The sequence below is a fragment of the Herpailurus yagouaroundi genome, unplaced genomic scaffold (genome assembly GCF_014898765.1).
Source record: "Herpailurus yagouaroundi ecotype Mexico unplaced genomic scaffold, PumYag 141, whole genome shotgun sequence".
In the NCBI taxonomy this organism is placed as follows: domain Eukaryota; kingdom Metazoa; phylum Chordata; class Mammalia; order Carnivora; family Felidae; genus Herpailurus; species Herpailurus yagouaroundi.
Window position 1 is genome coordinate 75,000,000 of NW_024412396.1, and position 16,772 is coordinate 75,016,771.

Genomic DNA, 16,772 nt, shown 5'->3' on the forward strand with positions numbered 1-16,772 from the left:
TTTTTTTTTTTTTTTTTTAATTTTTTTTTTTCAACGTTTTTATTTATTTTTGGGACAGAGAGAGACAGAGCATGAACCGGGGAGGGGCAGAGAGAGAGGGAGACACAGAATCGGAAACAGGCTCCAGGCTCTGAGCCATCAGCCCAGAGCCCGACGCAGGGCTCGAACTCACGGACTGCGAGATGGTGACCTGGCTGAAGTCGGACGCTTAACCGACTGCGCCACCCAGGCGCCCCTGATCCTTTTTTTTTAAAGTTAATTTATTTACTTTGAGAGGGAGAGAGCATGAGCAGGGGAGGGACAGAGGGAGAGGGAGAGAGAGAATCTCAAGCAGGCTCTGCCCCATCAGCATAGACTTGTTGATTTTGACACTTAACCGACTAGCCACCCAGGTGTCCCAAGAGTTTAATTTTTATTTTATTTAATTAACTTATTTTTAAGAGTTTAATTTAAAAAAATTTTTTTTCAACGTTTTTTATTTATTTTTGGGACAGAGAGACAGAGCATGAACGGGGGAGGGGCAGAGAGAGAGGGAGACACAGAATCGGAAACAGGCTCCAGGCTCCTAGCCATCAGCCCAGAGCCTGATGCGGGGCTCGAACTCACGGACCGTGAGATCGTGACCTGGCTGAAGTCGGACGCTTAACCGACTGCGCCACCCAGGCGCCCCTAAAGCCAGTTTTATCTGCTTCCAAATTTTCAATAAAGTAATTGGCTTTGTTAAATTTGCCATTTCACATATATCGTCGTAAATGTGAGGTGATTGCCATCATCGTACACGCAAAGCTTACTTAATGACGATGTTGCTGCTGTGATACCATGAGAGTCATCAGAAAAGTCCTTGTGTCCCTATCTCAATATTTGGGAAATCGGCCTTGTGAATTACCTGAGAAAGATTAATTTGTGGTAAATTGTACTTTTTCAAAATGATGTTTTTGATTTTTTAAATACAGTGGTATAGTTTGGTGGCACATCGTGACGATAATTCACGTATTTTTTTGTTGTTAAAAGGTAATGATAGCACATGAGTCTTTGTACAAGTAGTTTTGGAGAACAAAAACCCTGAATCAAAGTAGCTTACTTAATTTTGGGATGCACCATTTGAGTTTGCAGCTTCAGTTATGTGTTGCTTATGTTGCTATGGATTAATTTTGTACCCAGGAAACAACCATCGCTGCCAGTGGGGTGGGGTTGCAGTTACCCCAATAAACATTTATCAAAGACTGCTGTGCGTGTGGTGGTGTATGAAGGAGAACTGTGGCCAAAGCAGAGCCACGGCGTACTAGCTCAGGAATACCTAAAAAGGAGATAAATGCCTTCTAACTGTTAAACATTGTCTGCGGCAAATATTTATGAACGGTATTTTACAGTTTACTTTGCCTTGTGTCTGTTACGTGTTTATGTGAACGCAGGTTGGATAGATGTTTATTTTGTGAATTGATCTTTTGGGAGCCGTTCTGTATTTGTTCTCTAGGACTGCTGTAACAATGCTACGAAGTGTAAGGCTCAAAACAATGGGAATTTATTCTCTCACTGCTCTGGAGGCCAGGAGTTCGAAATCAAGGTGTCAGCAGGGCCTTGCTCCCTGTGGGGCTCCCGGTAGAACCCTCCCTTGCCTCTGCCGGCTTCCAGCAGCCACCGGCCGTCCATCCTTGGTGTTGCTTGGCTTGTGGCTGCGTCCCTCCTATCTCTGCCTCCCGTGTTAACGCGGCGCTCTCTCTGTGTGTCCCTCTCCCTTCCTCTTATGGGGACACCAGCCCTATTGGAGTAAGGTCCCGTCCACTCCAGTCTGACCTCACCTGAGCTCGTTACGTCCGCAGTAATGCTGTTTGCAGACAGAACGATGTTCTCAGGTACTGCAGTTAGGACTTAGCACCTCTTCGGAGGACACAGTTCAGCACATTACAGGGTTGATAGTTCAGGTTGGGACAAGAGCACATGAAAGTTTGATGTATCCATAGACATTTTTTAAACCTAATGAAAAAAATTTAGCCTATCTGTGTGACCAGGACTTTTTGAGTACTATTTTTTGGTTGTAAAATGTTGCCTGTTGACCATAGAAAGTTTGGAAAAATCAGTGGGAAATAAAAAAGAAATGTAATTATTCGGATGGCCACACTTGCAGGCGGTCACTGTTGTGGGAAGGGAAACACCAGAAGAATGTTTTTTTTTTTTTTCATATTTTTGAGTTATCAGTGGTCAATGTCAATGTACATTTGCATTTGTAATTGAGATGTAATTGGGCAAACAGGATAACAAAGTCAAAATGAATTGGTAGGGCCTTTTTTTGAAAAGGATGTCATCTCATTTAAAGGTTGTTTTTTAAGCAGCAAATACATCTTTTTTCCTCTCTCCACTGTTTTTCGTCTCCAGGTCTGGGTGAAATAAACTACATGCATGAACTTCTCACAAACATGGTTCACAAAAGGTATGTTTCAAATGATGTGGCTCTGTCTTTACTGTTCCGTTATTGTTTCTGCCGTAAAGGAGTCCGATCAGCTCAGTGAACAGTTGCTCGCTTTTGTGTGTCCTCACTTCTGTTCTTTATGGACATGTTATTTCGTTATCTGTTCCCTAGGTTACAGGTTTATCCACTCCATTCAAGTGTGACTTTAGAAGAACAGAATAACGTGTTTCTAAGTCCAGTTCCTGGGTACAGAAAGGTAGGAAACCGGGAGGGGACTTGCAAGCACTTCAGGCACATTTTCCGCCGAGACTGTGCCGTCGCGGAGCGCGGACACCTCCGCTAGCTGGCCTGACGCGCGCCGCAGCTGGTGGTGACTCACCCGGACGCGTACTTGCCCGAGGAGCCGCGTGTGTTGCTTCTTTCTCGTCTTTTGTTTTATCGGTCGGTTGCTAGTATTCTTTACCTCCTCCACTTCAGGGTGTTGTTGCTGGTGGATTCTGATGCTTCTCACCTCTTGGCGTTTCTCAGACTGTGGGACGGTTGTGGTGTCTGCAGCACTGCCCCGCGGCCTTGGGTGGAACCCGCATTCTTAGTCCCGGTGAAGGGGGACGGCTTTAACCTCGGGTTGTGCGTGAGCCGTGGCAGCATCTTAGCACGACCCTTCCAGAGCTGCTGACGGCGGTCCGGAACCTCAGACGCACAACCCAGCCCCCTCGCTTCCTGGCAAATGTGTGGAACCTCCAGGGGTGGCCAGCCCCTGCACGGTGCAGGCTCAGCCCTTCCTTTGGGTGTTAGCTTGGTCGTGCCTTTTGCCCCGTGCTAATCCCAGGACCCCGGAAGCACTGTGTCCGAGGTCTGGGACGGCTGTCTTTGTCTGGCTTCTTGCCTGTTGCTTTTAAGCACCTGCCGTGTTGCCAGGCTTTGTGGGCATCCAGTGATTATGCCAGGAAGAGGGGTAGCAGTTAAGGTCATTCATGTGGACCTGAACAGATAGATGGCCTGGGTCCCTGTCACCTGTAGTGTGTCTTAGCAAACGGCTTTTGTGAGACTGAACTTCTGTTGGAACGTAGAGCTGTTAGGGAGGTGAATTATAGCCATGTACATCTGGACTTGAGTTACGGTCGTGTCACAGTGCCTGGCGCAGAGCACGTGTCCAGTGCCTGGGCGCTGTGACTTAGGCACTGCGGGTCCGTAGGTACTGGTGATTGAACCCGTGCTTTGCGCCGGGAGCGGTTGGAAGCACTTTACATCTGTTAACTCCTGTGATCCTCACGGCGAGCCTGTGGGTGGGCATCATTATTCTTGTCTGCGTGGCATCTCTGAGGACAGGGAGGTAAGTAGGTGGCTCAGGGCCCCACCCCGGTGTGGGGCAGAGCCTCGAGGTATACAGGTTTGGCTGCTGAGGTCCCCCTGCCCCCACGTTGATTCCCCCCAGCCTCCTCCCAGACCCTTGATCAGTTGTGTTTTATAGAAAATAGGAAAACTGTTAATTTAAAAATTTGAGTCCATTGTCTATGTTAACAATCTTTTAAATAATTTTTGAGCTTGAGTTTTTTTTTTCTTTTTTAATTTTGCCCAGTGTTTCCAGTATATAGCAGGAACGTCAGATGCTTTTTTTTTTTTTTTTTTTATGTTCGATAGATTATTTTGTCCAACAAAATTGCAGAAAGCTCCATCACAGTTCCAGACGTCAAGTACGGTAAGATGCTTCTCTGTTTTCTCCCCGACATAAAGCACGGTACTTAGAGGCCTGCTTGCCCCTTGAGGGGTTGCTCTTCCTCCTCTTCCCCAACTCTTGGCTGTTGCAAGAGAGAATTTAGAAAAGCAGGTTCGTACAGCTTCTCTGCACTCGTAGTTCACCACTTCCTCCTCTCCCGGGGGCACTTCGAGGGCCTTGGTGGACAGTGGGGCCTGGGGCTGCCCCAGGTGGAGTTCTGTGGCTGGAGGGGGGTGAGGCAGGAGCATCGGGGAAAGGGGGAAGCGTAGCAGGGCTCTGTGTCGGCTCGGCAGGGAGCCCTTCCTGACTTAGCGTTCTGCGTGCATGTCCTTGATTGCTTTGTTCACGGATTTTCTAAATTCGTTAATTCGTAGTTTGAAGCTCCCCATGTGCCAGGCACTGCTCTGGGTGTCGGGAGCGCGGTGGTGTATGGGCAGAAGGCCCGTCTCAGGGCGATTGCATTCTGCTGGCAGAGACAGACAGACGGCAGTCAGAGACACGTGTCATTTCGGGTGGAGCAGAGTGCTCCCTGTAGGGAAGGTACATCAGAGGGCTACGGTCCTTGGGAAGATGAGCTTTTAGGGTGATGAGGGAACGCCTGGCCGAGGACGCAGTATTTGGACAAGACCTGAACTGAGTGAGGAGTGAGCTGTGGGCGGAGGTGGTTCAGGGTTGAGGAGCAGCAGGGACGGCGCGGCTGGACAGATACACACGTACCCACGGAACGTGGCAGTGTCTGGTCTCCACGCCGGGGACCGTTCTAGGTGCTGGGGAGATAGTCACCAGGAGAAAGTCCGCGTTCTCATGACACCTTCAGGGGTGGGTGATAGGCGATGAATAAGACCAGAGCTCGTGGCAGGTGAAGTGACGGTGCGTGCAGGAGGCGGACGTGGAGGAGGGAGTCGTGGGAAGGACAGCAGACGCTGTTGGCCGAACGGCCGGGGAGGGGTGGGCGCGTGGGGAAGAGCGTAGGAGGAGCTGAGGCTCAGAGTCTGCGGAGCGAGTGCAGGAAACGGGGAGGCCGGGAGCTGGCTCAGGTGAGCGGGGAGGACGTGGTTGGAGGGTGAGGTCGAGGAGGTAACGGGGTACCGGGTCACGCAGAGCCTTCCGGGGCATGTGAAGGCTTAGGGTTTTGCTGGCAAGACAGGATCTGGAGAGCAGGGACGACATCGTCTGGAGGCTCATTCAGGGACAGACCGCAGTGAGGCAGGGGGCTTGGTGGGCTGAGTGCGGAAGGAGGGCGTGACTAGTGCGGGCAAGAATCGGCGGCGGGTTACAGGGGGATGGTGGCCGTAGGGCCCTATCTGGTAGGTGTGCTGGGGGATCTTGTGTGGGACTGTGGCAGCCGGAGCGGCACGGTGAGGCACCTGCTGCCCATCCGTGGACACTTGGCTGTGCAGGCCCGGAGACCGGCGGGCAGTGGTGGCACGTGGGGAAGGCGTTTCTGGTGTTTGAAGGGGGGCAGTGATGAATTGCAGAGGCACAGCCAGCAAAGATGTAGAAACCGAGTCAGGGCTTTGAGGAAGACGGGGTGGATAACATGTCATGCTGATGATTGGTCAAGTTTGGAGAAGACTGGAAATTTGGCCATCGGGTCAGCAACGTGGATATCATAGGTGACCTTGACCAGAGCAGTTTTGCTGGAGGTTAGGGAGGGAGGGGAGGAGAGGGGTATTGGGGACCGTGCAGTTAGCACATGCTGCTGTCAAGGGGAGCAGAGAAACGGGGAGGTTGCCGAAGAATGGCCGGGCCCAAGAGCATACCTTTCCCGGATGGACGGGAGACCCAGCGTCTGGGTGACAGGAACGGTGCAGAGGTGCCGTGGGAGAGAGGGGCCTGCTGGCTGCGGCCTCGTCCCTGTGCAGGGATACGATGGGGTACCGCGTGGGCGCTGGGCCTCCTTGTGCGCGTGGGCACCTTACCCTTGTTCCCGGGGAAGGGCCAAGCGTGAGGACGGGCGGCAGAGGGAGCTCATGGGGCCCTCTGCCACCCCTGCTTCCCCTGGTGAGCTAGAGGCACGATGCCAGCGCAGACTGAGAATGGGGGGCCATAGAGCGTCGAGGAGAAGACCCTAAAGGTGGGGGGTTGACGGGCCAGGTGCCCTGAGGGCCACTCGAGCCTAGTGGACAGCGATGGAAGGGGGGCAGTCAACCTGCTGGCCCGATGGGTGTGTCCTTCCCTGGTCCCAGGGGCCGCACAGTGGAGGTGGGAAGTACGTTCCCCAGGGCTACGTGGGGGGGGGGGGGGGGACCCCCCCAGCAGATCAGAATGGAAGGGCACAGAGGGAGGTGAGGAGGTGGGTGGAGGGATAGCTAACAGGTCACAAGATGGACAGATTGTGGTGCCGTCGGCAGGGATTAAGGATTGCTGGGTAGGCCTGGAGGCAGGTTTGGAGAGAGGCACTTGCTGTCACTGTGATGCTGGTGTCAGGTAGGGCTGCTAGAAGGTGGGGGACAGGATGATCGGAGGAGAGGGTTCATGGAACCAGGAGCCTGAATGCCACCCACATGGTTTCCTGGGCCTGGAAGTCACCAGAATTCGGGTGGGAGCAGTAGAGGAGGGTGTGGGGACCGGGGAGCCATAACGGAGGGGCGGTGGTGGTGAACTGAACGAGGCAGAGGTTTTCCAGGAGGGCAGTGGCAGTGAGGGTATGGGAGGGCTGGAGAGGGGCAAAGAGAAGACGGCACCCTGCCGGCCAGCGTGCCCGCTTACCACAGTCAGGACAGGGACGATCAGTCCAGAGGAGAGCTGGAGGGGCTTCCGGCAGCCAGCTATCACAGACGAGGACACTGCAGCACGGAGAGACTAGGCAGCGTGCCTCCTCCCCCCCAGCCCGGCATCGTGGCCGCTTCTGTGCTGCCCACGTTGTGCCCTCTGACCCTCTTTTGCGTGCAGTCCAGATGGGCTTTTCTTGAGGCTTGTCGGGTCTACAGGGCTTATGCTCTTTGTGCCCAAAGGCTCTTGTCCATAGAAGAAAGAATGTGGCCACAGCCTCTATCTGTCCTGGGTGGTAAGGAGTAGCCAGTGCTCTTCCAGAGTCTTCTGTAATGTGCACTGATCTGAAGGCTGCATGTTTCTTGCTGTTTTATCCCTGTGCGTTGTGATTATTACACAGTTACTTCTTGTTGGCATGGTGTTTACATTCCTTTTTTTAAATGACAGTTATAGATTTTTGTTTGACTAGAACTCTGGTTTGTGATGAAGATACGAATTACCAGAGTCTGCGATTGAGTTGGGCCTCTAAAACCAGTTGTAATCAGAGAAAAGGTAAGGCACTTGTGTTCCAGCACAATAACGAATTGGTGGCAAATTCAGATGTTTTAAAACATTGTGGTTTTTGTTTTTTTACTCTTATGCAGATACTTTCTTTACTGAAACCAGTTTTAAGTTTTAAGCAACAATGTCTCATATCGTCGGACTATGCATTTAAATTTGTGATTCTCCTCTCATCCATAGAATTAGGTGACAGTCTTTGTATATAACGGACAGGCATGTGATTATTTCAACACTATAGTCTTTTGCAGTGAATTTTATTTTTTTTAACATCTTTATTTTTTTTTATGTCTATTTTTGAGAGACAGAGAGACAGAGTGTGAGCAGGGGAGGGGCAGAGAGAGAAGGAGACACAGAATCCGAAGCAGGCTCCAGGCTCTGAGCTGTCAGCACAGAGCCTGACTCGGGGCTCTAACCCATGAACCATGAGATCGTGATGTGAGCCAAAACCAAGAGTCAGACGTTTAACCGAGCCACCCAGGCACCCCTGCGGTGAATTTTAGAAAGCGTTTGGGGAATAGTTATGGAAACCAGATACATTTTTGATAATTTTTAAAAAATATTTTCTTTATTTTTGAGAGAGAGCACAAATGGGGGAGGGGCAGAGAGAGGGGGACAGAGGATCTGAAGTGAGCTCCCCACCGACAGCAGAGAGTCTGATGCGGGGCTCGAGCTCACAAACCGCAAGATCACGACCTGAGCTGAAGTCAGATGCTCAACCGACTGAGCCACTCAGGTGCCCCCAAAGTTTTGATAATTTTTAATTAACTTTTGATAATTCTTCCTCTGTCTTCTGTCCAAGTTCTGATCCTTCTAGGGTTGCTTTTCCTAAGCAGGTTCCACAGAAGGTTCATTCAGCATTTGCTGCGGCACACGTAGTGCTGGGGAGTTGAGGGTGTGGAGGCGTTTGTCAGGGTCTGGAGGGCTTTGATCACAGTGGAGGTGTGGTTGTGATGCACGGAGGTAGGTTGCTACTGTCACCTGTGGGGACTGGCCCCCGGGGACAGAGTTCTTGGTATGGACTGAGCGTGGCTTATGTTTTATTAGAGAACTTTTAGGGAGGATGGGCGAAGGACCATTCCAAAAATACCTGTTGGGCAGTAAAGCTACCTCATCAAAAATAGAGTCGAGGCAACATTTATTGAGTGCTTACTATGCGCCGGGCACGATTCTGGGTACTTAACGTGAACTCATTTAATCCTCCTGCCACCCCGTGACCTAGTCCGCTGTTGACATCCTCACGTTTTACTGGTGCAGCGGAGAGGCAGAGAAGGGGTGACGGCCTCAGGCTGTCCTGGACAGTGGGGGCGCTGCTCCGGCTGCAGTCCACATCCTTAGCCCGGGGCTCTGCTGCCTTCCCCGAGACGGCTGCCCAGAGAGGGCGTGAGAGCGAGTGGGTAGGTCACTCAGGGCCGGAGCCAGCTTCTCATCGCTTTGGGAAAACCGTATGTTGAGTCACGTGTTGTTATAAAATTGAGCGAAAGAAAGGATAATAAACTGTAATCATCTTACTGTGTCTTAGCCTCCCAACCCAGAATTACCCCCCAAACAAGTCCCATGCTTAGAAAAAAAATGACTAGAAATAAACACACAAAAACCTTTGGGTCTTGAGATTATAGGAGTCTTAGCCTTTGTTTTTCTGTATGTTCAAGATTTCTGTAATAAACATTCTTTGAGAAGTTGGAAAATCGTCCCTGGAGTCTCTCAAACGACAGGCCAGCATCTCCCAGCTTGTTGGCAACGACACCTCACAGAACCGTAGTGCAGCGTCCGGATCAGGCGGTCGGTGTCGGTACAACATGTAGACCACAGACCGTCACTGCTCAGTTTTACACGCGCCCCGGTGCGTGTCCTCTCTGCCGTCTGACGTCACGTGCAGACCCGTGTAAGCACCGCCATCAGAATGCAGGACAGGACAGCTGCCCGGAAGGAGCTGCCTGGCACTGGCCTCTCTGCCAGCTGCTGTTCTTCCCCGTTTTGTCCTTCGTTTCCAGGGTGTTATCCGGGTGGAAGCGCGCGGCTGGGGACTTTTGGGATGGGCTCGTTTCACTCACCACCACATCCTTAAGATCTATCCAAATTGCTGCATGTATCCACAGCTCTTATTTATTCATTAAATGCTTGTTTGTTTTTGAGAGAGAGAGAGCACGAGCAGGGGAGGGGCAGAGAGAGGGAGACAAAGAATGAAGCAGGCTCTAGGCTCTGAGCTGTCAGCACAGAGCCTGGCCCAGGGCTCGAACTCCAGAGCCGCTAGATCGTGACCAGAGCCAAAGTTGGTCGCTCAACCAACTAAGCCCCCCAGGCGCCCTTATTGATTTATTTTGAGAGGATGAGGGAGAGAGCACGTGCACACACATGTACAGGGGAGGGGCAGAGAGAGGGAGAGAGGATCCCAAGCAGACGCCTCACTGTCAGCCCAGAGCCTGACTGGGGGCTCGGACCCCCAAACTCTGAGATCATGACGGGAGCCAAAACCAAATTGGACGGTCACCCGACTGAGCCGCCCAGGCACCCCAGTAGTTCTTGTTGCTGGATTCCATTGTACCATTTGCTTCTTGAAGGATGTTGGAGCGTCTCTGGTTCCTGGCAGTTGCCAATAAAGCCACCAAGAATATTGACGTACGGGTTTTGTGCGGATGTAAGTTTTCATTTCTCTGGGATACGAGCCCAGGAGTGCAATTACTGGGTGATACAGCAAGCGTATGGTTAGTTTTAGAAGAAGCTGTGTCAGTCGATTTCCACGGTGGCTGCACGGTGGCTCCATTCCTGCCAGCGGTGTGTGCGATTCATTTTCTCCCCACCGGTGCCAGCATTTGGTGTTAACGGCTGTTTTCGTTGTAGCCATTCTGAAGGCGTGTGATAATCTCTCCTTGTGATTTTAACGTACGTGTCCCCGACGGCTGATGAGGTGGGCGCCTCTTCCTGTGCTTCTCTGCTATCTGTGTGCCCGCAGCCAGGTGTCCGTTTTTGTCTTGGGCCCGGTTTAGAGTTGGACCGTGTGCGTGGTGACTGGCGAGTCGAGTTCTCCCTGCCACCTCGATGCTAGTCCTTTGGGAGATGCTGGATGTGTGGTTTGCACACCCTCCCCCACTCCGTCCTGTATGTTGTCTCTTCATCCTCTTCTGAGGGTCTTTTGGAGAGAAAACTTTTAACTTGGCTGAGGTCTTCCTTTTTGGGTGGTGTTGGGGGCCACGTGTCAACGCTTCACCTCTGCCTGCGTCCTCGGTGGGGTTTCTCCTGCGTTTTCTTCTCACGGTTTCGGAGATGTGTGTTCTGCGTTTATGGCTGTGACCCATTTGAATGAACTTCTGTGAGAGGTGTGAGGTTAGGGGCGAGGTCCATCTCTTTGCCCGTGGGTGTCCCATTCCAGCACCATTGAATTTCCCGCGGAGTGGCTTCTGCGCCTTTGTGTGGTGTCACGGGCGCTGTGCGCCTCTCCCTGCCCTGCACCCTGCTGGGCCCCTCCTGCTGCCTTCTTTACTTTCGGAAGTGTCACGCTTCTCCCTCCCACGCAGGGTTTAGAATGAACTTGTCCCTGTCTACAAAAAACTCATTTGTGATTTTGATCGGAATTGCATTAAACCCATAGGACGGTTTGTGGAGAATCGACGTCTTTGTTATGCTGGGTCTTCAATCCCTGAACACGGTTTGTGTCTCCACTTACTTCTTTAATCAGCTTGTGTTGTTTTCAGCATGCAGATCCTAACTATTTTATTTTACTCGGGGTGATTGGAAATGGCGTTGCATTTTTAATTTCGGTTTTTACGTGTTCATTGCTGCCGTGTGTATAGATGTGTGAGTGACTTTTGTGTGTTGATCTCGTACCCTGTGGCTTTGCTGAGTTCACTAGTTGGTTCTAGGAGTTGGTTTCACTTTTGTCTTTTGTCATTGCCTTGGAGTTTTGTACTTAGAGAGTCCTGTCATTGGCACGTTAAGGTGCAGGGTGGGGGTGATGATGGCAGTGCTGGAAGTCCGGACTCTCCACTCAATTCCCCGCGGGTGAAGGGACCTACCAGGGGAGACAGGTGGAGGTGGGGGGCAGGAGTCCAGACGCCCCTCCGTCTTTCCTGACTCCACAGGTGGGGAAGGAGACAACCTCCCTGGGCTGCCCCGTTTTTAAAAATGTTTGTTTATTGATTTTGAGAGAGAGGGAGCGAGAGCATGTGTGCATGCACACGTGAGCAGGGGAGGGGCAGAGAGACAGGGAGGGACAGAATCCCCAGCAGGCTCCTCTCTGTCAATGCAGAGCCTGACGCGGGGCTCAGTCTCACAAACCATGAGATCATGACCAGAGCCGAAATCAAGAGTTGGACGCTTTATTGACTGAGCCATCCAGGCGCCCCAGGGCTGCTGCATTTTTAAAAGCTGGGTATTTATTAAGGACACCCTTTCTCCTCCCCGCCCCTCTTTCTCCTTGGGAGATTTTATTATGTTTAGGGACAAAGGAGTTTGTCCTCCACAAGCAATGCAGTCACGAGAGAAGAGTCCTCGTATGGTGGTCCGTGAGGGCCAGGCCTGGTTCCGAGCCCTCATTTCACGTGAAGCAGCTGTCATGACGGCAGCCTCTGCGGAGGCATCGGGACTGATGGCCATGGTGAGAAGCCCAAGGCAGACGGCGACAGTGACAGCCTACACATGTCTCATTGCACAGCCATGTCACTGGGGGAGCCTCACCGGCTCCTGCCAGCTATGCTTTTTGTGTTTTTATTAGTGTGAGCTTTGCATCTGCAGGAAACGTCTTGTATTTAAAATGTTTTGATTTTCGTTGCACATTGGGGCCAACGTGGTTTTCTTTAGAAATAACGCATCGCATTGTATGCCGTCGATCACAGAGGAAACTTCAGTGTTTAATCTGCCTACATGAGAGGTCTTTGAACACCAGCTTATTCTGAAGTCTTTACCGACCTGGTCTGGTAGAAAATAACAAGGGCTTTTCTTAATATTTAATGGTTATTCTTACATACGTATTTATGCTAACGCGAAGGTGATTAATGCCAAATGGTGTTTGGATGTTTCTCCTTCGCAGGCCGTGCGGGAAGAGTGTCTAAAGGGCACTGCTATAGATTGATCCACAGGGATTTCTGGGACAGCTCCATCCCAGACCACGTTGTCCCCGAGATGTTGGTAATGCTCTTTGGTCATTTCCGAAGTTTGCTTTTTATAGATAGAGTTTTATTGAATGGTCTAGGTAATACCGTGTTAGGTGTTAACAATTTTGATTCCAGGCAAGTCACTGTCTGACCAAACTAGTCTTGAATCACAGTGCTGGCTTGCCATTTATTGAGCGCCCCGCGCTCAGCCAGGACCGCGCATGCTTGTTAAATTTGTAGTGAGAGGAGTGGCTCCTTGTGCCTGCGGGCTCCAGCCCCTTTATGGCCCTTAAGCGTGGGGTCAGCGCCGGCTTCCTCTTTGTCCTCTCTTCTCTTCTTCCTTGTCTTTCTCTTTCTCTTTCTCTTCCTTCTTTCTCCCCCCTCCCCCCCCACCAATCTGTCTCTCCCCCCCTCCTCTCCTGCCCTATCTCTCTCCCTTGCCTGCACATCTTTTTTTTCTGTCTCCTCTCTTTCTCCTCTCTCACCCTTTGTCTCTCTCCATCTTCTGTTTTTCTTTCTTTTTCTCTTCTCCTCTCTCCTGCATCTGTCTCTGAAGTACTAGTCATGTGTAGGTAGGTTAGGTTAATTTATTTAATTCTTCTGTTTCTAAATGTTTTGCTCTTTTCAGCGTTGTCCATTAGGAAGCACAATATTGAAAGTGAAATTGCTGGATATGGGTGAACCGAGAGCTTTGCTGGCAACGGCCCTTTCTCCACCTGGTCTGGGTGACATTGAACGAACCATCCTTCTGCTAAAGGAGGTAGGCCTGCGTGATGTTCGTCAGTGCTGGGAAAGCTAAGATTTTGTTGGGTAAATTTTGGAAGTTTTGTGACATGGATATCTTTAAAGTATTTTGATGGTCCTAAACAATCAGCATTGGCTTTAAGAAGCACCTGTAATGCCTCGTCGTCGATACCAGGCTCCATACCTGTTGTTCGCCCCAGTTTTGTGGGTGATCTCGCTGAGGCTCTTGCCTTTGCTGGGTTCCCCTCCCCGGGCCCCTCCCAGCCCCCATGCCGTCTGCTGGCCTTTGCTGCCACGAGGGGAGGAGACGCAGCGTGTGGTGATGCTGAGGGGTTTCTGCAGATGTGAAAGTAACGAATGCCAATGCCAAGTGGGGTGTGAGTATTTCTTCCTCACAGGGCGTGCGGGACGCGCGTCTAAAGGGCGCTGTTGTGGGCTGACGCGCAGGGTTTCGGGGCGGCTCCGCCTGACCGTGCCTGCCTGCTGGCGTCCACCAGCTCCATGGCCCTTCCCCGAAGTCCTGTCTGCACGAAGTTCTAGCCGGCTCCTTCCCTTGCCGGAAACTGCTCTGCCCCCTTGGATTCTTGGGCTCCTGACCCCCAACCCGCCGTGCTCTTGCTGCCCGTGGCCCGGGCCTTGCCCTGTGCGCCGCTTCTTGGGGCTGCGGATGGTCTTCTGGCCCTTGAAGTTGGGGGCGCTCTGGTGTTTCACCTCTGCTTTGAAACACTTAGATACCTTTGTTTTCTCCCACACACAGTTGAATACGTCATGTCGTGTGTGACGTGGTAGTCAGGTCTGCGGTTTAATGTCGTGCGCGCTATACTTGTTGAATCATAAGTGGACTTTGGCGGGAGTATCTCGAGCATTACCTCCCAGTGCCGCTCTTTTTAAAAAATAAGAAAATGTTCTAAATTCCAGAAAGCAAATTAAAAAGACTTTTTTTTGGGAGCATCAATTTTTCATAAGTCAACTTAGATGTCTTTCAGAGTCTTACCAAGATGTGGTCTTCATTTCCTGTTTAAACTGCCTGCCTCTCGGGAAAAAAGAACCTGAAGAAGTCTGTGCTTGCTAACAGCACTAATATATTTCGTAAAGGTTGGAGCACTTGCAGTGAGTGGGCAGAGAGAGGATGAGAACCCCCACGATGGTGAACTGACCTTCTTAGGAAGAGTTTTGGCCCAGCTTCCTGTTAATCAGCAGCTCGGTAAACTCATAGTCCTTGGGCACGTATTTGGATGTCTTGATGAGTGTCTTATTATAGGTAAGTGTGGGCGCAGGGAGGTCTTGGGAGGGCTGTGGACTGCCGCTCTACCAGCCTCACCTCATCTTTGTTTTTCTCTTTAGCTGCAGCGCTTTCCTTGAAGAACTTTTTTGCAATGCCTTTTAGGCAGCATCTTGATGGATACAGGTATTTAGCGTTCGTGTGTATGTGTGTGCATATATATATATATATATATATATATAGTTTTCTTAAGTATTTATTTTGAGAGAGAGTGAGAGAGAGAGAGAGAGAGAGAGGAGAGAGAAAAATCCCAAGCAGACTCCGCCACATACGGTGAGATTATGACCTGAGCTGAAATCAAGAGTTGGATGCTTAGCAGACTGATCCACCCAGATGCCCCTGGCATTCCTATTTTTATTTTTATTTTTTTATTTTATTTTTTTTTTCATTCCTATTTTTAAAAGCCACTTTTTAAGGGCATCGGATGACACTGTTTGTTCTCTGTAGGAACAAAGTGAATTTCTCCGGCAACAGCAAGAGCGACTGCATTGCACTGGTTGAGGCATTTAGAGTAAGTGTTTTGCGATCGGGCGAGGGGGCCTGCCGCCGCAGGGCCTTAGTGTGCGTTCGGATCACAGCCCTTTCTCTGCCGGAAGCACTGTGAGGCTTGTTGGCATCCAACGTTGAACAAACAGTGTTGGAAGAAGTAGGGGCGGGGGGGGGCCCCCACGTGTTATGAAGTTGTTGGGAAAAAATTTGTAAGTTTTCTCTGGTTAAAATGTGTTGGAATTAGACTCTAAAATTTTTTAATTAGCTAATAAGGTGTTTTGAATCTGGGTCATTTGTTTTTAGACTTGGCAGGCTTGCAGACAGAGAGGAGAGCTTCGGCACCCAAAGGTTGGTCAGTTGTTTCTTCTGTTCATAGTTGGGTGTAAGGATCCAGGGAGACTCCCCTGGGCTTCTCTCGCTTGGCCTGATCACCGCAGGTGACACAGGAGAGCACCAGGCCTGAGCTGAGGTCACTGCGGCCTGTCCTCAGGGGGTGGCAGGCTGGAACAGGGAGTAGGCGGTCCTTTGGCGAAGGGCTTCGGAGCCTGTCTTCGGGGTAGTGGTCACTTGTGGAGGTGGCTCCCGGGGCCCATGGCGGAGCTGGCCTTCCACTTCCCGAGTCCTGGGGATCCTTCTGTTGGGTCTGGAGCCACGTCAGCTTCGAGTGCTTCGTGCCCACAGGGATGTGCCTGGAGGCGCCGTTCCCAGCGAAGAACCGTGCAGATGGCAAGGTTTCATTCTTCCTCGTTGCTGAGTAGTATTCCATTGTATATATAAACCACATCTCTGTCCATTCATCAGTGGATGGACATTTGGGCCCTTTCCATACTTTGGCTGTTGTTGATAGGGCTGCTATAAACATGGGGGTGCATGTGCCCCTATGAATCCTGCCATTTGCAACAACATGGATGGAGCTAGAGGGTATTATGCTAAGTGATGTAAGTCAGTTAGAGGAAAGCATACCAGATGACTTCACTCATATGTGGAACTTGAGAAACTTAACAGAAGACCATGGGGAGGGGAAGGGAAAAAATAATTTGAAAATAGGGAGACAAACCATAAAGAGACTCTTAAGTACAGAAAACACACTGAGGGTTGATGGGGGCGGGTGGGATGGTGGGGAAAATGGGAGATGGGCACTGAGGAGGGCACTTGTTGGGATGAGCACTGGGTGTTCTATGTAAGCGATGAACCACGGGAATCTACTCCCTAAGCCAAGAGCACACTGTATACACTGTATGTTAGCCAACTTGACAATAAATGATAGTAAAAACAAAACAAAGCAAAAACACAACTAAGAACCCCGAAACCTTCCTTTTGCTGTTGTTTCCTGAGTTTTAGTTTAGATAATAGGCTTTAAAGAACTCAATTCTTTTTTTTTTTTTTTTTGGTCAGGTTTTGTTCTCCTTCTAAACTGATTAGGTTCAAAAGACTGGATAGATTTGTGTGTTTAAATTTGCCTTGCCTACAGGTGTCCCTACAACAGCTGCACAAGTTACCGTTAAAGCTGCCTTTTAAAGAGTCAGCTATGCCCAAGGGATACAGGAGTACTGATGCATAGGGGCACTTGTACCCCAATGTTTATAGCAGCACTCTCAACAATAGCCAAATTATGGAAAGAGCCTAAATGTCCATCAACGGATGAATGGATAAAGAAATTGTGGTTTATATACACAATGGAATACTACGTGGCAATGAGAAAAAATGAAATATGGCCTTTTGTAGCAACGTGGATGGAACTGGAGAGTGTTATGCTAAGTGAAATAAGTC

At 50.4% G+C, this 16,772-nt stretch overlaps 1 protein-coding gene across 6 annotated transcripts in view; it reads left to right on the forward strand.

Moving 5' to 3' along the window:
• TDRD9 (tudor domain containing 9) overlaps positions 1 to 16,772 on the forward strand; it is a 121,233-nt gene that overhangs the window by 48,748 nt on the left and 55,713 nt on the right. For 5 of the 6 annotated variants that reach the window (XR_005791243.1, XM_040478348.1, XM_040478349.1 and 2 more), the window contains 10 exons: positions 2,374 to 2,428; positions 2,579 to 2,663; positions 4,049 to 4,106; positions 7,287 to 7,391; positions 12,424 to 12,521; positions 13,116 to 13,247; positions 14,327 to 14,492; positions 14,576 to 14,639; positions 14,961 to 15,024; positions 15,306 to 15,350. Coding sequence is in view for 5 of the 6 variants with exons in the window: in XM_040478348.1 (XP_040334282.1) it covers positions 2,374 to 2,428; positions 2,579 to 2,663; positions 4,049 to 4,106; positions 7,287 to 7,391; positions 12,424 to 12,521; positions 13,116 to 13,247; positions 14,327 to 14,492; positions 14,576 to 14,639; positions 14,961 to 15,024; positions 15,306 to 15,350 (872 nt within the window). In the remaining variant the exon portion in view is untranslated. The remainder of the gene's footprint in view (positions 1 to 2,373; positions 2,429 to 2,578; positions 2,664 to 4,048; positions 4,107 to 7,286; positions 7,392 to 12,423; positions 12,522 to 13,115; positions 13,248 to 14,326; positions 14,493 to 14,575; positions 14,640 to 14,960; positions 15,025 to 15,305; positions 15,351 to 16,772) is intronic. The other variant, XM_040478350.1, reaches the window with a different exon arrangement.